General features: G+C 52.8%; 1 protein-coding gene across 1 annotated transcript in view; it reads left to right on the plus strand.

Moving 5' to 3' along the window:
- Nucleotides 1-4,673: 4,673 nt before the first annotated feature.
- Nucleotides 4,674-27,958, plus strand: part of CREB3L1 (cAMP responsive element binding protein 3 like 1) — a 33,924-nt gene continuing 10,639 nt past the window's right edge. Inside the window, exons 1-3 of the mRNA XM_016204052.2 lie at nucleotides 4,674-4,815; nucleotides 24,155-24,383; nucleotides 27,479-27,663. Coding sequence (XP_016059538.1) covers nucleotides 4,714-4,815; nucleotides 24,155-24,383; nucleotides 27,479-27,663 — 516 coding nt within the window. The 5' untranslated portion in view covers nucleotides 4,674-4,713. The remainder of the gene's footprint in view (nucleotides 4,816-24,154; nucleotides 24,384-27,478; nucleotides 27,664-27,958) is intronic.

The following is a 27,958-nucleotide window of genomic DNA, read 5'->3' on the forward strand; positions in this document are numbered from 1 at the left end:
AGGGGGAGAAACCACAGGTCAAGGGGATGAAGAAGTGTGAGCCAAGGTCTGAAGCCCACCTCCACCCTCCTGGCAAGGTGCCACCTCAGGGACTCCGTGTTTAGCCCCAGTGTGGGAGGGGGGCACAGGGACAGCAACCGTGTAGCCCATTTTAGGGAGCCACAGAGAACAAAGGGCTCCATCTGTGCCCCGGAAGTCAGCCTAATCTCCAGGATGGATATGTTTTCATTTCTCAGAAGTTCCTGTTAGAGTGTGCCAAAGACTTTTTCCCTTTACAAGCCAAGCAAACAAGGCAGGTTTACTTTGGGTGACCTTCTCACTGCCACCCGGGGCCTGCCTGCCGAGTGTAAACACCCACCCTTGCACCCTTGTGGAGGCTCCGGACAGGAGCCTGGAAAATGGGAGTGCCAGGCCTCCTAAGGAGGCAGGTCCCTGACCCCGCTCCCAGCTCCCTGCCAGGGACTGTCCTGGTAAGGGCACATTTGGAAGGCACTTGGAGAAGACAGGACCCTGGTGGTCATTAACATCTCTCCCATTTTATAGATGTGAAAATTGAGACCCAGAGAAGGGCAGTGACTATCCAGGGGTACCAAAGTGTGGCAGTCCCCAAGCAAGTTCATTGGCTCTCACTCTCTCTCTCTCTCACATACACATACACACACATACCCCCCTGACAAACACCTCCCTGTTCACAGGTTAGCCTGGCAAGAGCCTTCTCTCCACCCTGATCTTGTGTCTGGGACTGGCAGGAAGCTTATCTCTGTCCTTTCTCTCCTGTGCGTCACTGCCTGGGCTGGGATGTCTATGCATTTCGCTTCGCAGCTGGAGCAGCTGCTTGAGAGCAATAACCAGATGTTCCTGAGCCCATAGCAGAAGGGGCCATAGTCTGTACTTTTCTTGACCTGGAGTCTTTGGGGGTCTTTGCAGAACCAATCTTGACCTCTTTCCCCTGCACATCAGATGTAGAGAAGCGGCCTGAGGGGGACTGGGTTGTGGGACCAGGACCAGGACTGGCAGAGAGGGAGCAGACCCCACTTTGTTGAGTCAGAACCCAGACTTGCCACCTAATTTCAGCTAATTTCCTCTCCTGGAAAACCTTTAAGAGACAATAGAGAAGGGATGCACTGCTATAGGAGGCTTCAGGTGGGCCCTCTAACCTGAACTGGAGCAATTTTTTCTGTAGTTAAGTAGAATAGAGCCTTGAGCTTAGGTGTGACCATAAGTACTGGGTCTGTGCAGGGCATGGGGTTTTATATCGATCATTTCACTCTTGTGCCCCTTCCGGCCTTTCTTTCTTTCTCCTTTTTTAAAAAGCTTAATTTATTTTAATCCTCACCTGAGGATATTTTTTCCATTGCTTTTCAGAGAGAATGGGAGGGAAAGAGGGAGAGAGAAACATGGATGTGAGAGCCACATCAATTGGTTGCCTCCTGCACGCGCCCCAACCAGGGCCAGATCCGAGCCTGCAACTAAGGTACCTGCCCTTGGCCGGAATCAAACCCAGAACCCTTCAGTCCATGGGCCGAGGCTCTAATCGCTGAGCTAAACCAGTGCTCCTTTCAGTCTTTCTTTCTCTTTTTCTTCTCTATTTGCTGTTTCCTCTGCTTTCAATGCTTTTCCCTCCATTTATCCCATAAATTATTCTAGTTCATGATTCAGTTTTCTGCTCATGTCACGTTTTCAGAGAGGCCCCCCTTACGCACACAGTCATATCACACTCTTCCATTTCCTTCATAATCTTTATCGCTATTTCAAATCATCATCTTAAAGTGCCCCCCGCCAGCTTTCTTCATTCACTCTGGAATGTACCTTAATCACCGCTGTGTCTGTCTCTAGTGTCTGATCTAGGGACTGATCACAGGTGCTCATCAGTACTTGTAGGATATGTGAACAAATCCTCTGCCATGCTCATCTTTGCTGGACTTTGCCAAGCCCTCATCCCAGAAAAACAATGATCATGCTCCCATTCCGTGCCAGGCTCCCCGCTGCTTATTCCCTCTTCCCTCTTCCTCCCCACCCCTTTACCCCCAGGATTTTTCTTGAAGCTCCCGCCTCTCAGACTCCACGGGAGCTGCTGGAACCAGAATGTCTCCCTAGGATTATTTTCAATGGTTCCTGGGGTGTTCACCTGGGTAAGAATCAGGAAAGAGAAGACATGCTAATCCTATTTATCTAAAACTGTATAATCTTACCCAATCACTTAAATGGTGCCTGTGTCTCTAATTACAGAGCAGGCTGGGAGGAACACAGGCACAATTTCTAGCCAACCTCAGGCAGAGGGGCACTTTTGTTCCTCCTAGGGGCCGGCAGGGACTCCAGCCCAGGAGCCAGGAATCCAGACACCTGCTGGCACAAGCTCACCCACCAGACTGGCTTGTTCACAGACCAGTCCTCCTGTCCCTGAAGAGGGTTTGAATGCCCCCCACCCTATTTACCAGATGTGACACATTTGAAAAAAACACCCGTGGTCTCAGCACCCCAATTCTACCTGCCACTGCTTTGAGTGTTAACTGATTTCTCTGGGGCTCAGCCTAGCTTCTCAGGGAGAGTTGTATTGCTGGTGAACTGACCCGCATAGCATGGGCTCTTTTCCCAGCTTCTCAGGAACAAACCCTCCAGGAGGCCTGAGAGCTAACAGTCATATGACAGCCTGGAGGGTCAGAGCTTCATTCTCCAGAACTGTGTCAACTGGGTCATGAGATGGGGGGAGAGCCAAACGCCTGCCTGCTGCCCCAGGCAAGCAAACAGCTGCTACCTCAGCCTCAGTGTGTGCTTTTCTCCCGCCCAGGCACTGAGAGAGCCATTTCAGTGACATCCCTGGCTTAGCTGCAATGACATCTCTGCTTCTTAAAGACCTTTTGGTTCCTGAACTAATTAAAAGCCCCAGACAGCAAGGACACACTTAATCCTATTAATGACTTCTGACCAGGAACCCGAGGCCCAGCCCTCTGAGGGAGTGCCTTTCTGAACCACCTCCATTTGTTCAGGTGCCTGCTGATTGTTTATCAGCCCTTTCAAGAGATTAAGCTGTACTCTGGATCAGGCCACTAAGGTAATGGATCCAGGGGGCCGGGAGTGTCCCATGACCAAGGAGCTTGCAGCCAGCCAGCGTCTTGGTCCATCTAGACTCCATGGCCACTGTTCAGATTCTTGCTCTTCAGAACCATTAAGGGAACTTGGTGATTGATGACAAGAGGGGTCCTTGCCTCATCTCTGGTGTTCACCTGGTCCTTTCACACACAGGAAGGACAGATACAGTCCTTGCCCTGAGGGATCTCAGAGGCCAGTTAGGATCATAGACACAGAACAATGGCAATAGCACATTAAACTCACCCCAATGGAGATGAGCATACAGTGTCCTGTGAGTGTATAGTGCTGGTAAATGCTTCAGCCTAGGGGTCAAAGAAGGCTCCCTGAAGGGGGAAACATGAAAAATCTCCCCATTAAGACAGAGATCTGGTACAGCTGGCGCGGCTCAGTGGTTGAGCATCGACCCATGAATCAGGAAGTCATGGTTCGATTCCTGGTCAGGGTGCATGCTCAGGATCCGGGCTCCATCCCCAGTTGGGGACGTGCAGGAGGCAGCCAGTCAATGACTCCCTCTCATCATTGATGTTTCTCTCTCTCTCCCTCTCCCTTCCTCTCTCTGAAATCAATCAAAAAAAATTTTTAAAAACAAAGAGAAGAAAGGAAGGAAAGGAAGGAAAGGAAGGAAAGGAAGGAAGGAAGGAAGGAAGGAAGGAAGGAAGGAAGGAAGGAAGGAAGGAAGGAAGAAGAAGAAGAAAGAAAGAAAGAAAGAAAGAAAGAAAGAAAGAAAGAAAGAAAGAAAGAAAGAAAGAAAGAAAGAAAGAAAGAAAGAAAGAAAGAAAGAAAGAAAGAAAGAAAGAAAGAAAGAAAGAAAGAAAGAAAGACCTGCTGAGGGCCTGTCGGTGGAATTCCCTGACTGGGAGTGGCTTCGGGTTCTAGCACAAGGCTGGAAGAATGGAAATAACCCTGCTTCCTCAGGAACTTATGGGAGAGTGGTTAGCAAAGCCTTACAAGATGCTGAGGTTCCCGGAGCACAGCTATTGGCTCCAGGACGATTTTGCTTTAGGCCTGTTTTGAAAGCCGTCGGAGAGCGGAGATTGGCAAAGAAAACGAGCTTGCCTCTTTAAAAGGAGGCGCGGCTGGGCAGGCCGCTCCCTCCTCATTAATATGGAACGCCCGTGGATCTCGAGGCGGGGGCGTGGCGCGTCGGCCAGCTGGGCTAAGCAGCCAGGGGTTCCCGGTTTCACAGAGGAAAGTGACAGAAGCCAAGCAGAGGGAGACGCGGGGAGAGCGCAGCGCCCGACAGCCACCCAGTCTCGGGGGAGCGCTCAGCTCCCCCGCCCCCGGCTCCCACCCTGTCCCGGGGGCTCCTCAAGCCCTCAGCCCCGCTCCCGGGCTCCCCATGGAAACCAGCTGTGCCCCCGGAGGAGCGGGAGGAAGAGGGGTCGGCTAAATGCCCGCGGCGCGCCCGGCGCCCCTGAGCCCAGCCTCCTCCGCGCCGCTGCCCTAAGGCCCCCGCGCCCCCGCGCCCCCTGCCCGGGCAGTGCCCCTCCGCCCGCCCCGCCCGCGGGGCTTCGCCCCGGACCTGCCCCCGCCCGCCCGCCTCAGGCGGGAGCTCGGCGCCCGGCGCGTCGCCGCCCTGGAGTGAGGGAAGCCCAGCCAAGGGGGTCCCCGGAGCCGGCCGCGATGGACGCCGTCTTGGAGCCCTTCCCGGCCGACAGACTGTTCCCCGGATCCAGCTTCCTGGACTTGGGGGACCTGAACGAGTCGGATTTCCTCAACAATGCGGTAAGACGGAGGGTCTGCGCGCCCCTTCCACCGCTCGCACCCCTCTTCGCCGCTCGCCTGGGCCCCCGAAGGACGGGGCTGCGCATCACTGGGCAGACGCGGAGGAGGGGGCCCATGAGGGTCCCCCGGAGGGACACGTGCTTAGAGCGCTGAGATTTGGTGACTCGATCCCTCAGCACGCCCTAGCCCCCGAGCCTGGACCCGAGCCTCGAGCTTGCGCCAGGGCGCGCGCCCCCGGGGGCTCCGTCCGTGGATACGCTGGCCTCGGCCTTCTAGGCGGAGTGGATGTCGAGGCGTCGGGGTCCCCCGATTCTCAGATATGAGCCTGAAAGACACCAGTCCTGCCCCCGCCCGGGGTTCCAGGACCAGGCTGGGCGCAAAGTAACCCCGCAGCTGGTTCTCCGCTGGGAGGCGCACAGGGGAGTGTTCCAAGGGCCAGGGACCCGACGCCTCCCGGGGGGACCTGAGCCAGACTCGGGAACTTAGGGGTGCTGCCGCGGCCGCCCCAAAGTCAGGAAGGAGATGTCCCCAGGAAGGGACCTGACGTGCAGCTGGTCAGAGCAGCACAGGGGGATCGCTCAGGAGGGAGGTTCTTTCCCCCATCTCCGTCTCCAGGTCCGTTTCTCTCTCTGGTGTCTGGCTGACTTTCTCTGTCCCTTTCTGTGACTCTGTCCCTGGGCTTGTCCTTTTTCTCCCTTTTCTCCCTTCCCCTCCCATCCTAAGGAAACGTGGCTTCTCTCTCTTCTTCCTTCCCTCCCTCCCTCCCTCTTTCAGGCTCAGCCCAAAGGCCCTGCCGTGGGGGAGGGGCATGGGCTCAGTAACAGAAAAAAATATTTGGGTTCCGCAGAGTCTTCCCGGCTAAAATGTGGGCAGCCGGGAGAGCCTGGTAGGATGCTCCCCATGCAGTGAACCTCCAGTCTCTGGTGCACATGCACGCAGGGGCGCACACAGGCACACACACCAATCCAAAGATCATCCCACGGGTCTCCACTTCCTGGCCTCTACCTGCTGGGACTAAGATAAACTTGGCCAGACAAGAGCCAAGTGCATAGAGATTTAGAGGGTTGGGCATCTTGGACTTCCACCTAAACTGTCCCTGGCCTCTAGACCGATGGTGGGAAAACCAGCCAAGAGGCCAAGCGGCGGGAACCTGAGTTTGGGAGGCATGGGGTGTGAGGTCTCCCTGATCTTAATTAGGCAGGAGAGCTGGGTCACCCTGCTCTCTGAGGAAGGCTCCTGGTCCCAGCCAGAGGGAGCACACTTGGGCAGAGTGGCCAGGTGGAGGAGGGAGAGGGCTTGAACTGGTAGTGGGGAGACCTGCCTCTGTTTCTGCCTTCCTCTGTGAGTTGGCCACACCACCAGCTCTCCTCCCTGGGTCTCAGTTTCTTTGTCTATAAAATGGGCAAAAGTTGGATCAAGTCTTTCTAAGGATGGTCTGGCACAGATCCTAGGAATAAAGTGGCAGGGATCTGGGGTTCCCCACACCTCTCCTAGAGTTGGTAACATACTGGTCAGAGGGAGGGGGGTTGTTAGACTTTGTACCCTTGTAGCCAAGGGGGGTGGTAGAGCCCCCTGCGAGGTTCCCTCAGAGCCCCCAGCAGCTCTGAGCTGGGCTTTCTTCTGAATGAACTCTGCCGCCTACAGCCTCTTCCTGCTGCTCCATTCAGCCTTGCCTCCCCAGCTGCTCCTCTGGGCCTTGGTCCAGCGCAGGAAAGGAGGCACGGCCGGACAGTGGTATCCAGCACGGACTGGGGAGGGAAAGCCCTGCTGGAAAAGCTCTTGACCTCGGTCCTAGGCCGGGCCAGGAGAGGCAGGGGAAGGGAAAGGATTCCTAAAACAACTCCTGTGCTGGGAGTCAGGAAATTTGGTTCCAGCTGTGCTTCTGCCACCAGCCAGCTGGGCAGTTCAGACAAGTGACTTTTCATCCTCTGGTTTCCTCATCTGAAAAATGGACATAGGGATCCTTCCCCATAGTGTTATTGTAGAAGTTTAGTGACAAAATTAATTAAAGATGAATGTAGGACAATGCCTGGCAGATAAGCTTCCATAATTAACTTGCTCCAGAGACTAGATAGAGTGGCAGGAAGCTCTACTCAGGTAGGAGCTGTGTGACCTCAAGCAAGTCACTTTCCTTCTCTGGTCCCTCCATTTAAGTGTCCCATCGCTTCTACCTGAAACCCCATACCACCCCCACCCCATCTCCCTCTTCATTCTGCATGAAGATAGGAAAATGTTTCCAGGGTTAAGGGATGGAGTCTGCATGCTTCTCAGTCTGGGAGATGGGGAGCAGGATATTCGCTATCCTTTAAAATCCAGATCAAGGCCATAAAGTCAGGTGGAAAATGTGTGCGCTCTGTTGCCCTGTGCAAAAAGCAAACATCACAAAGTATGCTCACCGTGAACACTGCCACGGAAGCAGCACACATTCGCTTGGACAGACAGGAGACTGAGTACGCAGGCAAGTCAAGTGTGCTTGGAGGTGGCCAGGTGCCTTATTTTTCTTTTGTGAAGATACCGTCATGCGATTGCAGTCTCATCTATGTGATTCTTGGAGACACCACTCAGAAGGGGCTGCCCTTCCCCACACCTTCCACAGTTCCTGATGTGGCCACCCCTAGAGCCCTCTTCCCAGGACCCTGTGATCAGCCCCTGGGCAGGTAGGAGAGAAGGTCTGGTGCTCAGAGAAGTTGGATAAAGGACCCAAGGGAGAACAGGTCATATCTCCAGGTAGAGACACTAGATCTGTGTGCTTCTGGCCTCACTCCTCTGGCTAAGGGGAAGGGATGACTCTGGTTTCTCTAGAGGAAAATGGCTTTGGATCCCAGAGAAGCCCCAGCTGGGAGGATTGGGGGGCGGGGGAGGAAGAGGTCTGTTGTCTCAGAGGGGAGCAGCAGGAAGCTTCGAGGATGTTTGCCCAGCACACTCATTTACCTCCCGGCAGCTGGGAAGGCCAGGTATAGGAATGACCAGACCCAGCCAGGGACCAGCCCAGGAGAAGGGAGGTGTGGGGCTAAGCCTGATCACCGCTGCCCAGGCACCCAGCTGGCTTCTCCTGAGCTAAAGGGGAAAGCAGAAACACACACTCCCCCCCGTCCCCAGGCTTTGGGGGATTTGGGGAGATTACAGAAGTATGTGCGTTTGGGTGTTCCTATGTCTGTGTGTGGGCCTTTAACAGCCCTTAAAAGGGGAGGGGTGTATGTGTGAGCCTGCGTGCGAACGTGTGCATGTGTGTTTCTCTTGAAACTCTCACCGCTAAGAAAGAGGACCCAAGGGCCAGAGCACTCTGGTCTCAGAGTAGAATCCACTAGCAAAGGACTGATGGAGAAAAACTAATGAAGGGGCCCAAACCTCAGGGCTCCTGTCCAGGAAGGGAGCTCTCCCCAAACACTTCTCTCCAAAACATCGAGTTTGTTTGGGGCAGGGGTGTGTGTGTGTGTGTGTGTGTGTGTGTGTGTGTGTGTGTGTGCGCGCGCTTTGTTTTGCTTGTGCTTCCCCTACTGAGATATGAGCTCCTTGAGGGCAAGGGTTTATCCTTCTTGTTCACTGTTGTATCCCCAGTGCCATGTACAGTGCTTGGCACAGAGTAGGCCTCAACCAACCATTGCTGAATGAAGGGGGGCTTAGGCCAGACCCCACATTTTTTAGGGAGAGGGATAAAGGGTGCTTAAGCTCAAATACTCCTAGCCATCAGAGTCCTGCAGCCTGCACTGTCCCTGAGATTCAGGAAGGGCTCTCCATGCTTTCCAAATAGTTACTGCCTTGAGCCATCCCCATCCTGTGTGTGGCACAGACACCCACAGCTCCTGGTACAGGACAGTCTAGAGCTGACTGAACCACAGCAAATTTCAACTTGTGGTTTCAGCATTGGCTCTAGGGCTTCCATCTTCCCCAGTTTCTTCTTTTAGAGGACTCCTGGATCCACATTCACTAACTTAAAGTTAAGTATTTTCTAGTCCCACCTCAGGGCCTTTGCACTGCTGATCCTGACAGCTAGAATGCTTCCCCTTCATTTCTCTCCATCTCATTTTCTTCAGTTCAAATGTTGCCCCTTTAGAAAAGGTTCCCCAACCACCTCAAGTGAGACCCCCTGTTACTTTCTGTTTCAGTCCTTTGATTTCTTCATAGCCCTTATCTCAGATTGCGGTTATTTTATTGGCTTATTAGTCCATTTCCTCTGTGAAAAACCAAGTTCCATGAGAACAGAGACCATGTTGCATTTGTCCATTGCCATAAACCTAGCACAGTACCATGGCACACAATAGGTACTCAATATAGTAACATTCCACCATAAGGCAATAAGCCAAGTCCAAAATATTCAATCATGTAAAATGCGAATCAATGAAAAACAATAGATTTCAGTGGGTCTGTACTGTCACAAAAAGCACAAGAGTAAAGACTGTGACAAGTACCCAGATGGCATGGCTCAGCTGTTGAGCATTGACCTAGGATCCAGAAGATAGAGGTTTGATTCCTGGTCAGGGCATAGGCCCAGGTTACAGGCTCTATCCCCAGTAGGGGACATGCAGGAGGCAGCTGATCAGTGACTCTCTCATCATTAATGTTTCTATCTCTCCCTCTCCCTCTCCCTTCCTCTCTCTGAAATCAATAAGACATATTTAAAAGAAAAAAGAAAAAAAAGATTGTGAAACGTGACTTACTGCATGCCACAGGCCAAACTGAGAAGGTTCCAAAGGAGCACGAGACAGTCACTTCTTTATCAGCCCTTCAGATAAGAGTTTTGCCCACCTTTATTTGAGATGGGCCCCAGGCATAGGACAGACAGAAGCCAAGGTTGGTCCCAGTGTAGTAGACTTTGTTCCATTTCAAGGACTTACTCTATTTGTAGAGAAAACTACTTCAGATCGGGGCAATCCCAGTAAGGGAAGGGGGGAAATGTTTTTAAAAAGACAGGCCTGTGTGCTCGAGAAGGATGCCAATAATTCCTGAAGGGGCCCTAAGGTTCTCAAGGGCCTGGCCTGGTCAGCCCTGAGGGTGACGGGGGTGCTGGGTCCCAGGAAGATGCTGGCTGTGCCCTGATCTGCTGTGAGGTCCCTCTGGCTTCCCTGGGCCAGCTGGGGATTTGCTTGGCTGCTCCTCAGTACACATATCCTGTCCTTTAACAACTGGGCACCGAAGGAGAGCCTGTGCTGGTCACTGTGCATAGTGACCTCCAGCCACTCACAGCTAGAGAGAGACAGAGGGAAAGAACAGTAACAGTACCGTGGGGAGCCCCGACGGAGCAGAGCATGGTGGGAGCCTGAGAAAGAACATCCCGGCGAGCTGGAGGTCATGGAAAGTTTCTCAGAGGAAGTAACCTCCACACTCTCTCTCCTCGATGTCCCCATCCCTACCGGAAGGCATTTCAGCAGGGCGGATTGGGGCTGTGTCCCTTTTATTGAGCAGGTATAGGCCTCATTGTCCCCTGTGATGAAAAACTGAAAATTAGAGAGCAGGGGGGCAGCTTAATTCTGTTCTTGGGGCTGGGTTCCCATGGAGTCAGGGAGGGGAGAGAACCATCTTCTCTCTTGCTCTTGTACTGGTTTGAATGATGCTCTCTAGAGCAAGGAAAGTTTGGGATGTCAGGTACCAGAGGGGCCCACCTTCATCCTCACGTGCTCCCATCCTTAGGGCACCGTGGGTGCCTAGAGCGGTAGGAGCAGAGCCAGCAGGCTGCCTGGCCTGTGAGAGGAGAGGCCCCAAATCCCATCCTGAGCTTTTTCTTCACTCGCTCAGGGATGCTGCTCCCCATCCTGCCTGGGAACGCAAACCTTTGCTCTTTGCAGCTCCCAGGACTCCCTGTTTATGTCTGGCCTGGCCTGGCCTGGCCTGGCTACTGTGCCAGGGGAGGGGAGAATGGAGGACACCCCTGTTGTGTCTTTCCTCCCTGTGCCCTGTGCCTCCTGCAGGTCTCGGTACCGAGGCTCTTCCAGAGCATCCCTCTCTTGGACCTGGCTCACCCTGAACCTCCCTCAAGAAACCAGCTCCAGATGCTGGAGAACAGGCTGTTCTTCTGGAAGTCTCAGCGCTCCAGGGGGCAGGATGGAGGAGGAAGATTTGGGTGGAGTTAAGTCAAGACCATGAGCATTGCTCTGGCTGGAACACTATGTAACCCCCTCGGACAGACTAGGGAAAGCCAGAGTAAGTGGCAGGACCCTTCACCAGGACTGGGAAAAAAGGTATGGGTGGGAGCATCTGGTTCAGGAGAAGCTGGGAGAGGCAAGAATTCTGATCATCAGAGAAAATATCCTGATCCCCATGACCTGAACACACCATATCAACAAGGTCAACTTGACAAAGAGGGCAATTATGGGCTTCTCTGCTACCGGGTTCAATGTACCTCCTCTCCCAACCCTCTGGGGACAGAGCCCTCACTGCATCTTCCTTGGCCCTTGGCTCTTGGCTCTTGGCCCAGGAGCCACTTCACCCAGCACAGAAGGGCTGACACATCTGGGCTGGGCTCTGTGCTCCAACATAACAGCTGGACAGCAGCAGCTGTCCACCTCGTCTCCTTCAAAAAAATTTAAAAAATTAAAAAACTGAAAGCAGTAGTGGGGTAAGGCAGGCTCCTCAGGCCCTTGAGGAGAGCCAGGAGGCAGTTCTAAAGCAGCAGCTGAGAGGACTTGCTTTGGAGGCAGACAGGCCCGAGCCTTTGCCCATGTGTTCCCCTCTGCCTGGAGTGTCCTCACCTCTCATCCCATTGCCCTAATTTGCTGTGTGACCTTGGGGACCTTGGGCCTTGGCTTCCTTGTTGCTAAACTACACTGAGAGTTCTTTGAGGCCACAGAGTGTCAGGCAGTTATTTTTATCCATTGCCTTGTTATAGCTATAGTGACTGTGTGCTCAGGAAATGTTTATTTATTGGATGGATGGATGGATGGATGGATGGAAGGAAGGAAGGAAGGAAGGAAGGAAGGAAGGAAGGAAGGAAGGAAGGAAGGAAGGAAGGAAGGAAGGGGTGATGGATAGATGAATGGGTGGGTGGATGTATAATGGAAGAAAGGACATTTCCACACTTCCAGCTTTGATGGTACTTTTTTTTTAATGGATGTCACTTACTTATTCAAGGAGTAAATCTTAAACTAAATCCCGCATCTACCTTTCGCTTTACCATGGCCTTTTCTACTCTGAAATAGATTGTGTACATAAAAGAATATATATGCCTGTATATGAACTGTAAAGTCCAATTAAGTAGACACCTGGGTCCAAACTTCCCAGCTGAAGAATAGACCCAGCTGTGAATATCTTGTACCTCAAACCACATGAATGTGAGGAAGAGGTGAGCTGTAGACCCTGAATCCACTCCAATCTGGGCAGATACTGGTCAGGAACATCCTGAGACTCAGTGCCTCCTCCCAGACCCAGCCTGACCAGATGGCTAGTCCACAGGTCAGATGGCAGGTACCGCAACAAGCACTGGGGAGCTGAGCTGTACCTGAAGTGGGGTGGGTGGCCATTAATGGTCACCTTTAGGTACTCAGACCTGGGAGCAAATTATGGCTCTCAGGTTTGTCATCTGTGTGAGCTTGAGCGGTACCTACACCTCTCCCAGCTTATTTTCCTCACCATAAAGTAGGGATGACTGTAGAACACAGGTTTCTTATGAGGATTCAATTAGATAACTCTTGGAGAAAGCTTAGCACAGTGCCTAGCATGTAGTAAATTCTCTATAAACTACAGTTGTTGCTGCTACTTTCTGATTATTGCTGTTATTGCCTGAATGGAAGGTCCCCAGCACTGGACAGCCCTTGGAGGAATGTCCCACCTTCTCCATCCCTGTGTTGAGCCCTGATCAGAGGGATTTTATTTTCTTATGTGTCTGACCTCTCTGGAGCTGGAAGGCTCTTTGGGGCAAAGCCGAAAGGTGCCAGGCCAGTGTTTTAGAGGCATAAGGAGAGGGGTGGCCAGGGATGAGGAAAACCAGGGCCACAGTGAGCACCCCATGCATGGAATGGAGGGCCCATATTTTGTATCTAGTACTGTACTTGAGGCAGCAAGAAATCAACCACTCCTCCAACAACTAGTGCTGTTGTATGTGCTTAAGAGCACAAGCTCTGCAAATTCTGGTTCAGCCTTTGCTAACTGAATGAACCCGGGTTAGCTAAACTTCTCTGTGCCTTGGTTTTCTCAGCCATTAAATAGGGGTACTAATAGTATCTACCTTATCTTCTGGAACTTTAATGAGATAGATACTGCATGGAAGGAACTAAAACAGTTCCTGAGACACAAATATTAGCCCTTATTATCATTACTATTAGGCATACTATATATGATGGACCCTGTGTGAGGCTGTGCAGAGGGTTTAAGGATGAACTCCATCCTAGATTCTACCCTCAAAGAGCTTAAAGTTTAGAAAGAGAGATGAGTCCCATTGTGTATAATTAAAGTTGAGGGCATGTTACTAGCCAGTGACCTAACAGTCTATAAGTGCTATGGTGGAACAAAAGGGGGAGGACTCTTCCAGCTGGGCAATCAAGGAAGGCTTCCTGGAGGAAGAGGCATTTGAATTGGGACCTAAAGGATGATAGGAGTTGGAATGCAGAGATAAAGGGCAAAGGCATTTCAGGCCCAAGGAATGGTACAAGCAAATGTCCTGCAACAATGGAGCTCACAGCAGTTTTGAGGAACTGGGAGTGGTCATCCAACTAGGCTGGAGGGAAGACAAAGGTGAGTGGCTCTAGCTACCGTGGAATGTGATGCTTCGGAGCTGGCAGTTTTATCAGTAGGTGGAGGGAGCCAATGGTAGTTCTGAGCTAGACATGGTGATCCCAGCAAGTCTAAACTGTCTCAGTGCTGGGAGATCTAGAGTCCATTGGGGGGATGATGAAGGACCATCTCCCAAAGGAGACAGAATTGTGGGTCCTTCCTGAACCCAGTGCAGCCCAAGGCAGCAGATGACCCCAGGTCTCTTCTCTTCTTCCTTCTATCCTCTGCCCTGATGTGACTGTCACACTGGGCCAGGAGTACCAGCTCCCTTCTGGCTCTTTCATCCCCAGCACTTAGGCCAGGCTGACCTGGGGAGGTCCAAGGCAACTGCACCCTCGCAGAAGGTCAGGCTGTCCCTCTTCATGCTGACAGCCCTAGGCTAAAAGCCATGTCGTTCCTCTTGGCCTAACTCTGGGACACTAATGGGGTCCCCCCCCACCCCTTCTACAGTTCAGGACCCTTCACTATCAGGCAAAGCCTGTTCCTATTGGCCCCAGGGGAACAGAAGGATCTGAGCCCTTCTGAGCCCAGCCCCGCCTCTTTGGCCCTCCTGCCCATCAGCTGGGACAAGATGCCTGGAGACCTCTTCATTGTCCTCCCAGAGAGGAAGCCCAGCCCTGCCCTCTGCAGCCCCAAAGCCTTCACCCCTCTCTCTCCCAGGGCTACAAATCAGTTCCACATTTGGGATCTGGCATGTACTATCTGCTCAGAGCTTTCCCCTCCCGACTAGCTCAGGCTCCCTTCTCCCCCACCCCACATGGTAAGCCCCTAGGGTCTGCAGAAGGAGGGCTCCTGCCTTCAGTGACCCCCTTCAGTGGTCTTGAGAGGAAGCTGGACTGCCAGAGGGACAGTGGACAGGAGGTCCTCCCAGGGAGAGATGAAAGAGGAAGGGTAGAAAGAGGAAGGGGGTGGGGCAAAGGCAGAGCTTGAGCAAGCAGATGAGGGGATGAGGGGCTGGGGGTGGTGAGGGAAGGAGCGAGGTAGTTCCCAGCTCAGCACATTCCTGAGACATCTGGACGTGCTGGAAGGGCCCCAGCTGGCCTGCCTGGCTGTGGCTCCAGCTTCTCTGCTCTGTGATGTCAGGACCCAGCATTCCCCCCTCCTCTCAGTGTCCCACTGGCCTGGGGTCCACCTTGAGGTCTCCTCCCTAGACCCCTCATCCTCAGTGAGCAACGAAGAGACCCCTGGGACAATGGCAGAAACGCCTGCTCCAGAGGAGGGCCTGGACTGGGGGTAGGGGGCAGACTCGGAAGACCCAGGGGTTTGCCCATGGGACTGACTCAAGGAGATTCCTCCTTTGGGCTGATGCCAGCCCCATCCATTCTCCTTGGAAGGGAGATGAACCGGAGGAAAGACTCTGGAAATGGCTGCTTACTTTGAGCTCTGTGGTCCTAGGCAAATCCACTCCCTTCCTCAGTTCTCAGTTTCCCTCCCTATAATAATAACAGCTACATTTAATGAAAGTCTTCTACATGTCCTGCATTGTATAAAGCTCTTTACAAATGTTATTTCCTCCTCACAGCAACCTGGTGGGGTACATATAATTACCCTTATTTTACAGCTCACACTGAGGCTCAGAGAGCTTAAGTAACTTGCCCAAGGCTACACGGCAGGTAGCAGAGCCAGGATTTGGATCAGGTCTGTCTGCTTCCCTCACTCATAACCATTGAACTACATTGCCTCTGCAAATAAGAGATGGATCTAATGATGCCAGAACTTCTTTCAGCTCTAAATTTGTAATTGTTTCTTTTGGCTATCATGGGGCTCTTCAAGAAGGGCAGGGGAGGCATTAGTCACACACTGGGTGGGGGAGGGAGGGCAGAGGCATCTGGCTGTGAAGCATCAGATGGGTCAGGAGCCTTTGGAGGTCCCCTCCCTTGCAGCCCCCAGAGAGGTCCAGATCCCAGGACCTGGAGCCACAGCCTGATCCCCAGCCAAGCCCGGGGGTCCCACACCTTCCCTGAAGGAAGAGAGTAAATAAGGAGAGAGAATGTAGCTTCTTCCAAAAATAAAACCCGAGGACAACTCAGACAGGCCGGGACGCTGAGGAAGCCAAAGGCCAAATGCTGAGTGTGCTGAGGAGAGGGAAGAGGCCAAGGGAATTCCAGCCAGAGCTGGGTGGCAGCTTCCAGCTGAGGAAGGCCTTCCAGCTGGCCAGGGGCTGGGAGAGCAGCTCAGCCTGTTGGCCACTGGGCTCTGTTTATACTCTGTGGCCTGGCCTAAGCCTGGGGCAGCTCTTCCAGCTCTGAGTAGGGGGCTATAGTCCCCCAGGTACCTGGTCTGGCTGGGGCTTAAGAACAAAAAGGCCTTGAGGAAGCGCAACCCAATAGGGAGGAGCCAAGGGAAGGAGTCCAGGCGCATGGAAACTCTGCCTGGAGCAGGAGCAAGCTGGCATCAGAGCGGAATTCAAGGCAGTCATTCCTGGAGGCTCAGCTGCAGAAATAAGGCTTCAGTCCGTTAGCTTACTGGCACATTCCTTCATTCACCCACTGATTCAGTCAGTCAGTCACTCAGCAAACGTCTAAGCACCTACCATGTGCTGGGACCAATGCTAGGCTTTGGAGATACAGATGAGAATTGGACATAGTAAAACATAGTTTAGAGGCAACCTGGCTAGATCATTTCAAGCTACACTAAGGAACTGGGAAACTATCCTAAGGGCAGTAGGGAGTCATCAATGGATACTGAACATGGAAGTCCCACCGTCATACTTGTGTTGAAAATCCCTTTTGATGTAAGGTGGAGAATGCTCTGGAGACAGATCAGAGTTCAAACCTTGGGCCTACCTTCATAAATGGGGTAGTCACCCCACTAGTGAGAAGCCTTTCACGAGCAGGAATGGTCTTTGTTCATCTCTGCATCCACAGGGCTGCGCACACAGTAGGTACTCAGAAAATACTGAACAAATGTATAAGTGATGAACAAATGGATATGATTAGATGCTCTTATCCTCTAGTGGCCCCTAGTGCCAGCCCTGGCACTTAAGTCTAGTGTCCTGAGGTGTCCCACAGGGATCCTCTGGCTACTTTCTATGGACCAACATCTCCAGTAGCCAGACTGGGCTGCTGTGCCATTAGTGGTGCCAGTCACAGCTAATCCCAGCACTGGGCGGCAGCACTCACTGCCATCGCTTCCTCCTGCCCAGACAGTACCTGGCACCCTCTCCAGGGTTGGGCCACAGCACTTGGGGCTGCTGGTCAGAAGATGCCAGGGGCTGGCCAGGGATCTGCAGGCCAGCTCTCCACTTTCCTGAGGGACCCATGTCCTGCCCAGTGTCAGGAGGGGGAACTGAAGGGCCAGACTAACAGAGCTGGGGGCTAGAGAGAATGCACACCCTCCCCAGGACCCTGACCTGCACAGAAGCAGCCTCCTATGCGTGCCAGCCTGCCCTTTCTTTTTCTTTTTCTTTTTCTTTTTTTTCTTTTTTAACATATCTTTATTGATTTCAGAGAGAGGAAAGGAGGGAGAGAGAGAGATAGAAACATCAATGAGAGAGTCATTGATTGGCTGCCTAGCCCGCAACCGGGGCATGTGCCCTGACCGGGAATCGAACCCCGATCTGGATCCTAGGGCGATGCTCAACCGCTGAGCCACGCCCGGCCAGGCCAGCCTGCCCTTTCTCCTGTCCCTTCGTTTCTCCAGTGCACATGCACAGAAAACCTCAGTCCCCATATTGCCCCCTTCCCTAGTCCCAGCCCCAGGCGAGCCTGGGACTCCCAAATCTCCTTTGCTGGGGTCACATGACTCAGTCATCTCAAGCGCGTGGCTTGGCGCAGTCAGCATTTAGTTCTGTGGTTGTGTGAGATTTTGCTTTTGTTCATGTGAGGGTGTGCATGGCCACATCTGTGACTTTGTCTGGGGTGACTGCCCATGTGTGCACATATGGGAGTCTTTCTGTCTGATCACATGTGAGGAGTGTGTCCTTGTTGGGTCTGTTAGTGCCTGCCAGTGTCAGCCAACATGAGCCCATGAGTATATGTTCAGTACCCCTGTGCCAGGCTGTATATGCAACAGTCTAAATGTGTCCATGTGTGTACATCTTACATTGGACAGTGTTTCCCTGTGTAAATGGGAAACTCAGCCCATGTCTGTATAGCATGTGTACAGGAGTGTGTGTGTGTACAGGAGTGTGTGTGTGCATGCACATACATAGAAGCATTTCTGCTTATTTGGACTTGGGCTCTGTGGTGAATAGTTCAGTAGGGGGAAAATATGAAACCTCAGCAGCCTCCTTCCCTGAGCCTGTGGGGAATGGGGGATGAGTGAGGTTGGAGGCTGGAACAATGTGCTCCCCTTAACCCCACGCACTGCCAGGAAGATTCAGGGAGGGACTACCTCCTGGGACCAGGAGAGCTGGCTCCATCCCTTCCCAGTCCCCAGAGAGGCAGGGCAGAGAAAAAGAGCCCACTTTCTGAGGGTTAGTTTACCTGCCACCCCTTGTCCCTGATACCCCCACCTCAATAGGAGCACAGATTATAACTAAGGGAAACTGAGGCCTGGAAAGGAAACACTACCTGCCCTCCGGTCTCCTGAGTCTGAGTCCAGGGCCTTTTCCCCTTCACAGGACTGCCTTGAAAACCAGCTCTGAGAAGGCAACCCCCAGCGACTGGATGGGGGTGCTTAAGGACAGGGAGGGCCTGACAGCTGGGTACCCAGGGGCCCACCTCCCTTCAGCTAAGTCCCTCCCTACTCCCTCTTGACCCTACCCCACACATATACTCACTTGGCACAGCAGTGACTCAGACTGGTGGGCCTTCAGCTTGAAATGGGGGCATTTTTTAGTGACCACGAGGCAAGTAACCGTCCAGGAATGTATGGGTCAGTGTGTGTATGGGGGGGTGGAGAGTGGGGGCCCAGCCTGCGGGGAAAGGGAAGGGGAAATATAAGAAGACTCTTCCCATCTCTCCCAGAGCTCACTCTCTCGGAAGGAATGTCTGGGCTCGGGCTTCCCCCCTCTCCTTATCCCACAGCTCAGCCTGGACCCACTCTGGTCTCCTCCCTCTTTCCCCAAGCACAGGCTGAATCAGCCTGGGTCCAGGAAGGGCCCGAAACCAGGGGTGGGGGTGCAGGCACTGAGGGGCACGGGGCATGAGGGGAGGGGGGCTGCCTCAGGTCAGGGGGAGACCCTTCTCACACACACACACCCAGCAAACAGCTGCACCCCGAGGCGCTTCCCGCTCCCTGCCTTGACCCAGAGGAATTAGGGGAGGGAACTGACAGTCCTCCCGCTGGCCCAGGAGTGTCCCCTCTTCCCCCGCTGCCGGATCAGTGCGGCCCTAGTAGGATTACTGAAGGAGGGGCAGAGGGAGCTGGAAAAGCTGCAAGGGGATTTAAGGATTGGGGCCCGGCCTCCCCTTCGAGCTGGGACGTCGGGGGACACGCTCCCTCTCCGTGTCCCCCCACTTCCCCCTGCTCGAGGTGCGGGCGTCGAGACCATGCAGCTGCGACCGTGCGTCTTAGGACACTGTGGGACCGCCGGGCCCCCTGGAAGCTCAAAGGGGTCGTTTCTGCCTCCGCTCCACGCGCAGAAAGGGACGCGGGGCCAGACGGGGTACACCCTGCCCTCCGCGCGAGGCCCCGACCCCCCGCCCCCTCCGCTCGAGCCCAGCTCGCCCCCCGCCCCCTCCCTGCTCCGCTGCTGCGGGCTCCTCGCAGCCTCCTCCCATTGGCCAGGAGCTCCGCGGGTTCCACCAATGAGCGGGCTGGGTTCCTGCGCGGGGCGGCTGCTGGGCGGGGCTGAGGGGCAGGATCCTGGTCCTTTAAATTTAAAGAGCCGGCGCCGGGGAGCAGCTTAGGGCGGGGCTGCAGCCAGGGGAGGAATGCGCGCAGGAGAGCCGGGACCTCTCCGGCTGGAGGCTGGAGCCGGCGCTGGCTGCGCGTGGCAGCCGAGAAGGAGCTTATATTGGCACGACTGTAGGAAAAAGTCTTTAACGAGGAGAGAAACAAATCATAATACAGTATTTCCTTCTCTTGCTCCCCCACCCCTACCCCGTTGCCTGGAAAGGCACCTCCATAGGACACTCACCCCTGTTAGAATCCGAACCCCATAGAACGATGACCCACGACCCTCTGCCATTTATGGATTCCTGCCCTCCACCCCCAATAATTTCCATCAGATAACCTGAAACCTGAATTTTCTGTGTGCAAATTGAAGGGAGAGCTGGGGGTGGCCCCGGGGGAACCAGAGGCGCTGCTGGAGCTGAGATCTCCAGAGTGGGCTTCCCAGGGTTGGGGGGCGGGGGGAGGAGACAGACGAAGTAGTAAGATGACAGCAAGGAGAGGTGCCCCACATCCTGTCAGCCCCAGAGCTAGGAAGAGCCCCTCCCTCAACATTTCCAGTTCACTGTGTGACCCTGGGTAGGTGGCTTTCCCTCTCTGGATCTCAATTTCCTCATTAGCAAATAGGAGAGGAGGGCGTGGACCGTGAACTTTCTCAGGTCCCTTCTGCCTCCAACTTGATGATATAAACCAACCATAACTGAGCTCCAGGCACCAGATAGAAGGAGGACTACAAAGTTCTCTAAAGGGAGTCCCCTTGGCATGCTCCCATGAGCAGGAGGTGGGCCTGGGGGTGATGGGACATGCCCACTGTTGCCATTGAGGTGGGCCCAGCACAGAAGGAAGCCCTGAGCAACAACTGGATTTTCTAAGTATCCTCCACCCTCACCCTGCCTGCCCCTTGGCTGCCCTCCCCTTCTACTTGGCTCCCACTCTCTGGAAGCTCCATCCTGCGGGGCCTTGGCTGCTGTTTCCAGCAGGTGGGGTGGGGGCTACTCTCAAAAGGGGAACAACTGAGCTCCCTCAGTAGGTTCCAATGGGCACCCCAAAAGGGGTCCCTGAGAAGGACTGGGCCCATCTGCCTAGAGCCAAGGCCCTCGGGGACTAGAGAAAGCATCTTTCCTCTCCCAGGCCCCAGGGGCAGGCTTGGCAAACCCTTATCGCCTGAGAAGCAGCTGCTGGAGAAATACCTTAGCAGCTGACTCACTACCCTGTCCTCTCTTTACAACCCCCTCCCATTAGGCCTCACACCAGGCGAGGAGGGGGGGGGTTGGCGAGAAAGAAAGAAGGGGTAAAGCGACCCCAGCTGGTCTGGCCCAGACTCTACAGAGGGTGTGGCTAGCACAGTTCTGCCTAGCCCTAGCTGGATGGTTAGGGGAGATTGTTCCCTGTAAACGGACTTCATCTGGGATCACAGTTATTCTTAGAGACTTGTTCAGCTGAGGCCTCTGACCTACTGAGGCATTGATGGACAACTGACATACTGATGGCCCTGCACTCTGGGGTCCAAGGCCTTGTCACTCCAGCAGGTGAAGAGATACAGACCCTGCCTCAGGGAGTTTACAGTCTGACATACAGGCAATTCCTGAGCAGGGGAATGCTTGCTGCAGTTGGGGAAGGACAGGGCAATGAGGAGTTGTGCACGATCCCCAGTTCTACTTGGCTCCCTGGGCCTCGGTTTCCTGATCTGCCAAATGCAGATATGCAACTTCCTATCTCACTGGGAAACTGTGAGGATTGAATAGAACGATGCCTGTGAAAGCACAACAAAATGTAGGATAGTGATGATAAGTTCTGGCCACCTGGGAAGAGAGAATACCTCCATGAGTCGGGTTTCCCAACTCATTTTGTCCTGGGTTCCCTGATTACACTTTATTTGGGGGAAACACCAAACCACCTTCCCCCATGGACTCCAAGCTCAGCTCACTTCAGGCCCAGGCTTTTCATAATACTGATGGCTGACAATTATCAAGCACTTGCTACATACTAGGCACTGTTGTGTTACATATATTTACTGCATGTATGTACATGTGTGTTATATGCACACATATGTTATATGTATTTACTCCTTTTATCCTTATAATCCTTTGAGGTGAGTATTAAGCACCTAACAAATATTTGAGGTAGGAACTATTATTCCCCCTAACAGATGAGGAAACTGAGGCACAGAGAAGTGAAGTAACTTAGCAAGTAGTGGAGTTAGGAGTCAAAAGGAAGTCTACAGGCTCAGCTGGTGTGGCTCAGTGGATTGAGAGTTGTACCATGCACCAAGAGGTTGCTGGTTCGATTCCTGGTTGGGGCACATGCCCGGGTTTGGGGCTTGATCCCCAAGAGGCAGCCAATCAATGATGTTTCTATCTCTCTTTCCCTCTCTCTCTAAAATAATTTTTTAAAAATATATCTTTATTGATTTCAGAGAGAGAAGAAGGGAGGGGGGGAGAGAGAGATAGAAACATCGATGATGAGTCATTGATCAGCTGCAGCCCGCAACCCAGGCGTGTGCCCTGACCAGGAATCGAACCCCGATCTCCTGGATCCTAGGTCAATGCTCAACCGCTGAGCCACGCCCGGCTGGGCTAAAATAAATTTTTTAAAAAACACAATCACAAAGCTTGTGCTCATCCCCTCCTCCCTGCAGACAGAAGCCCGTGACTCTGAACCTTTTCTCAGATTGGGCTTTTCTGCTCTTCCCTCTGGACTGGGACAGGCTCTAAGGAGTCCAAGCCAGAAAGAGCCGACAACTCCAGACTGCAAACCAATCCCCCAGGAGCCAGTCCTTAACCACTTACCAGGTGGGACCCCAGGGCTGGAAGCAAAGCCCCCCACCATCTCTACTAACCCACCAGCAAATTCACTCAGTCAGTAAATAATGAATAAACAGCAGTAATATCTCCTTACATATTTATAATTCTTTAGAGAGAGAAAATGAGCCTACTCTGGACCAGCCACTGGGGGCTTTACTAATAATAAGAGGTAGCATTTGTTGAGTGATTACTATGTGCCAGGGACTGTCCTAAGTTCTTTACATGTATAGATGACCCTTGAACAACACAAGAGTTAGAGGCACCACCCCTAACTATCAAAAATCCACGTATAACTTTTGACTCTCCAAAAACTCGACTACAAATAGCCTACTGTCGACCAGAAGCTTTACAGTAATATACATAATTATCACATATTTTGTACATTATGTGTATTGTATACTGTATTCTCACAATGATGTCAGTTAGAGAAAAGAAAATGTTTTTAAGAAAACCGTAAGGAAGAGAAAATAGACTTACGAACTTATCAACAACTTATGTACTTATCAACAACATAAGCTTAACGTCCTCGACTTACAGGATGAGAAGAGTCCACTTATTGTGGACCCGCACAGGTGGAACCTGTGTTGATCAAGGGTCAACTGTATGAACTTGTTTGCCCCTCGCAATAATCTAGCGGGGAGGAACTTTACCGTCCCCACTGCGCAGAGGAGGGCGTGACACAGAGAGAGTTTAGTCAGCCTTCCCAGGATCAGGGAGACCGACATTTTTCAGACTTTTTTGTTTCTAAGAAATACCTTTTACATCATTACCAAGAACATACATATACATAACTGCGATCAAAATTTACACTGGGTATTTAACTTTTCTGGTATTTAACTTTTCACTCTGGTATTTTCTATTCCACTTGGTTCTGTTGTATTTCTTCTCATGTTCTGGCCATGACCTACTAAACTGATTTCACAGCCCGTTAATGAGTCAACACCCACAGGTTGAACAGCACTGAGGTGTAGCTAGAAGTCCCGAGGCCAGGATTCGAACCCAAGCAATATGGCTCCAGAGCTTAATTTCGTGGGATAAAGAATGGCTTAGAACAGGGAGACAGGCGGGGACTGTACTAATGAGGGCAGTGGAGGCCTCCATAATCCCACCACCTTGCATCCCAGCAAAATACAGAAATTACTAAGGCTGGCATCGGGGTACAAACTTGCTGCCATAGACATAGTTACCCTCTTTTTAAAATTCATTTTTCAATTACAGCTTACACTCAGTATTGTTCTATGTTAGTTTCAGATGTATAGCAAAATGGTCAGAAAATCATGTACTTTACAGATTAGTCCCCCCACTGTTCCAGGTACCCACCCGGCCCCATGCCTATTTCTCTCAATATTATTGAATATAATTCCTATGCTGTAACCTGCATCTCTGTGGCTGTTCTGTAACACCAAGTGTAGTGCATAATCCCTTCACCTTTTCACCAGCCCCCAAACCCCTCCCCTCTGACAGCTGCCAGCCTGTTCTCTGTATCTGTGAGTCTGTTTCTATTTGTTTATTTTGTTCATCAGATTCCACATGTAAGTGAAATCACATGGTATTTGTCTTTCTCTGACTGCCTTATTTCACTGAGCATAATACCCTCTGGGTCGGTCCGTGCTCTCAAAGACATAGTTATTCTTCTAATGAGTCCTCCCATGAAGGAAGCAGGGTGGACCGAGAGACAGACTCGGGCAATCTGAACGATGTGACCAAGGTCACTGAGCCAGAACTAGAGCCCTGTGTCCTGTTGCCTGGTCCAGGGGTCCTTTCATGCCATCCATAGCTTACCTTTGAGGACAATGACATTGAAGCTGGAGATGGCAGTGGAGGTGGTGGTGGAGGTCACGTGATGACAGTGGTGCTGGTGGTAATAGAAATGGTAATAGTTGGTACAGGTGATGTGGGTAGTGGGAGGCTGGTGGTGCCGGTGGTGGCATTAATGATGGTGGGGAGAGTAATGGGGAGGTTGCAGGGACAGCGGTGGTGGTGGCAGAGCTGGAGACACCACCACAGCACTGTCTGTACCCCCTTCCCAAGCTAAGCTGCCCCCCCTCCCCCAGCACTTCCCTGAGCACCTGGACCACTTCGCGGAGAACATGGAGGACTTCTCCAACGACCTGTTCAGCAGTTTCTTTGATGACCCCGTGCTGGATGAGAAGAGCCCTCTGCTGGACATGGAACTGGACTCCCCCACGCCAGGCATCCAGGCCGAGCACAGCTACTCCCTGAGTGGGGACTCTGCGCCCCAGAGCCCCCTCGTACCCATCAAGATGGAAGACACCACCCAAGGTAAGAAAGGGTGGAAGGGCCCAGGGACGGCACAGGCCCAGAAGGCCCAGGAGGGAAGGAAGCTTTTGAGGGACTGCAGTGGGGCACTGGAGGCAGGGACCCCCAGAGCGCCCCAGAGGAGCCACCCACAAACACCTCTCAGGGAGGCTGGCCCTGTCTTTTGATTCTCCCTCGAATCAAACCCCCATGGGCACTTCTCAGAAGAGTTTGTTGCTGACAGGTCAGTGGTGGGCAAAGGGTGGCTCCTAGACCAGCAGCAGCACCTGGGAACTTGTTGGAAATGCAGATTCTTGGGTCCCATCCAGACCTGCTAGATCAGAAACCTGTGGATAGGGCTCAGCCTTCTAGGTGATTCTGGAGCATACTTGGGTCTAAGAACCACTGACTCAGAGGCAGTGGTGAGGGGAAATAAAAAATAAATGTAGACAAGTTACCAAGACCATCTGGAATCTTCCCACCCTCTCATACTGTGATGTTCTGGGAGAGACTCCTGCACCTACTTTTATTACTGAAGGCAGGGTTCTCTGAAGCTCCCCTCTCCCCACACCTGCCTTGCTTTTAAGCAAAGGGCCCTTTGGGTCTTTCTCTTAGGTTATCAGCATTCGAGAACTCCAGACTGTGCCCCACCTAGAAATGGCCCCTTTGGGCATTTCTTCAAATAGGTGATCTGGCCCCATCATATTTGCTGGGTGATCATGGGCATGTCTCTTAGTCTTCCTAAGCCTCAGTTTCTTCCTCTACAAATGGGAATAGTAGTCGACATTTCTATAGCACTCTCCAGTTTACAAAGTGCTTTCATGTTAAAGATCTCATTTATTTCTCACAACTCAGAGGTGAGGTGGGAATCACTTTTATCAAGATCCCCACTTGACTGATAAAGACAATGAAACTGCAGGAAAGCTGAGTTGTTTGGGTCATGCACAATAAAATGCAGCGAACCCCCTGGAAGCAAGTGAACCCCCTGATTCTAAGCCTCACACCCTCACCACCACCGCATTTGCCAGCCTCAAGGTGTCAGCAAGCTGTACTGGGTTTGGAACCACATGGGCCTTGGTGTACATCCTGATGCTTCCACCAACTGCTGTGTGATCTTGGGCAAGTTTCTTAAATTCCCTGGGCTTCTGTTTCCTTGATTATAAAATGAAGATAATATCTGGCTTGAGAATGCTAGACAAGGTTAAAAATCCCAGCACGTAATACATATTAATAATTACTGCCCAGCCAGCGAGGCTCAGCGGCTGAGCATCGACCTAGGATCCAGGAGATCGAGGTTTGATTCCCAGTCAGGGCACAGGCCTGGGTTGCGGGCTCGATCCCCAGCAGGGGGCGTGCAGGAGGCAGCCGATCAATGACTCATCATTGATGTTTCTCTCTCTCCCTCTCCCTCTCCCTTCCTCTCTCTGAAATCAATAAGATACATATTTTTTTAATTTTATTTTTGTTTAAAATATTACAGATGTCCCTAATAAGATATATTTTTTAAAAAATAAGAATAATTACTGGCCATTTTCACTGTGCTTATAAAAGTCCTGTTAATACTGTAGCGGTTCTTATTCCCCTTTCCCCTCAGAGGACAACGGTCTTGAGTGATTTTCTTCATGTTCTCATCTATTAAATGGGGAGAAGAGTGGTGCCTGTCCCATAGGACCTGGAGAGGAATAAATGAGCTCATGTGTGTCAAGGGCTTAGAGCTGTGCTCAGTACACAAAGTGTAAGCTGCAACTGAGGGTCTTAGAGGTTCCCCAAGGGCAGAGACAGGCCTTTGTACCCCCTCCCTAACCTTAGCCTTGAGGGTTTTAAGTGCCTCCAGGGCTTGTGGTTGCTGAGGTCTCAGCTTCCCTCCATGCCCTGGCTTCAGAGAACTCTGAGGTCACCTCAGTGAGGCCTCAGGCGCAGCCTGGGGAAGGGCAGGGTGTGGGACGGGCTCCCTCCCATGGTGGGTTCTCCATCCACCCCACATGTCCAGCCCAGCAACTCCTTGGACACCCCCAATCTATTTTTAGAGTAATTTGTTTGTGGGCCCTTTGCAGGGGGCAGCTTCCCGGAGGCCAGCAGGCTGGCCCTGTAATTTGGGAAGATTGTGGGTGTTCCTGGAGCCCAGAGGCAGCCTGCGGCCCGGAGCTGGGGCACTCAGGCTCCCAGCAGTGTAGGGCCTAGCCTCTGAGGTAGGATCAAGCAGCGGTTGACCCCTCTCCCCACCCACAGTGGGTCCCCAAGGCCAGAGTCCCCTATAGCCCTTCCCTTGCAAGTTGGCTCCCCAGCCCCTGCCCTACCAGAGTTTCTCTGGCTTCAGGTACTGGGGCCACCCTGGGCCTGGGTGGAGGACTGTGGGCACCCAGCAGGGAAAGGGGTGATGTCTGCCAGCCCTGGTAAGGCCAGGAGAGCCCGGAGGCCCACTAGATAGGCAGGAGGTGGATGCTGCCTGGGAGGCCCGAGCATCACCTCCACCGGCCCCCAGTCACCAGGTCCGGTGACTTCCTCCTTCTAAATTTGTCTCCATCCCCACTGCCACTGCCTTTGCTCAGGCCTTGTCTTTTCTCCCTGGACAATTTGCACAGACTCCTGCGGTCTCCCTGCCCTAGTCCAGTCTCTACGCAGAGGCAGAGTGATCTTTTTAACATCACAAATCTGAGCAGACTTAAAACTCCTCAGTGCCACCTCATTACCTTTAGGACAAAGTCACAGCTCTAAACGCAACCTCCAAGGCCATGCCACCCCTGCTGGCCTCTCTGACCCCATTTCCTTTCCTTTTCATTCTAATTGCACTTAACTGCTTATGACTCTCCCCAGATGCCCAGAACCTTGCACAGTTTACTGAATAACAACAATTGTATTAACAATAGCTACCTTTTATTGAACATTTATTTAATTCTTAACAGGCACTTTTAGAGGTGAGAAAGCTAAGGCTCAGAGGGGTTAAACAACTTGCCTAAGGTCACACAGCCAGTCAGAGGGATCCAGGTCTGCTGTCCAAGCCCAGTCTATAAGCTGTTGAATGAAGATGCCCCCACTGCTTCTGGCTCCCTGGGGACAGAGGGGGGTTGACCCCTGTCCTCCGGGAGTCCCCTGAGCCTGGGTCCTGCCCCCTTCCCCAGATGTGGAACATGGAGCCTGGGTGCTGGGACACAAATTGTGCTCCGTCATGGTGAAGCAGGAGCAGAGCCTGGAGCTGCCTGTGGACCCTCTGGCCGCCTCCTCAGCCATGGCTGCCGCTGCCGCCATGGCCACCACCCCGCTGCTGGGCCTCAGCCCCCTGTCCAGGCTGCCCGTCCCCCACCAGGTGAGCCTGGGGACTGTTTGGTACGGGCTGGGGAGGGGGAAGGGTGGGGGAGTGGAAAGAGGTGTCCCATGCCCTGTGCACCCCAGGGCCTATGAACTGGGAGGAATGTGCTCATCGGGACCCAGGGTCGGACCTCAAGACTGGGCCTCCACTCCGCCTTGGGCCGCCCCAGCCCACCGAGAGTGCGCACAAACCACAGAGCCCTCACAGTGAGCTGGGGCCCTCATGTGTGTGGAAAAGGCTCACAGGGATGCAGGCAGCGCTGGGCATCAGGCCACATCCAGAGCCCGGAGAT

This window comes from Miniopterus natalensis, chromosome 11 (assembly GCF_054644295.1).
Source record: "Miniopterus natalensis isolate mMinNat1 chromosome 11, mMinNat1.hap1, whole genome shotgun sequence".
Classification (NCBI taxonomy): domain Eukaryota; kingdom Metazoa; phylum Chordata; class Mammalia; order Chiroptera; family Miniopteridae; genus Miniopterus; species Miniopterus natalensis.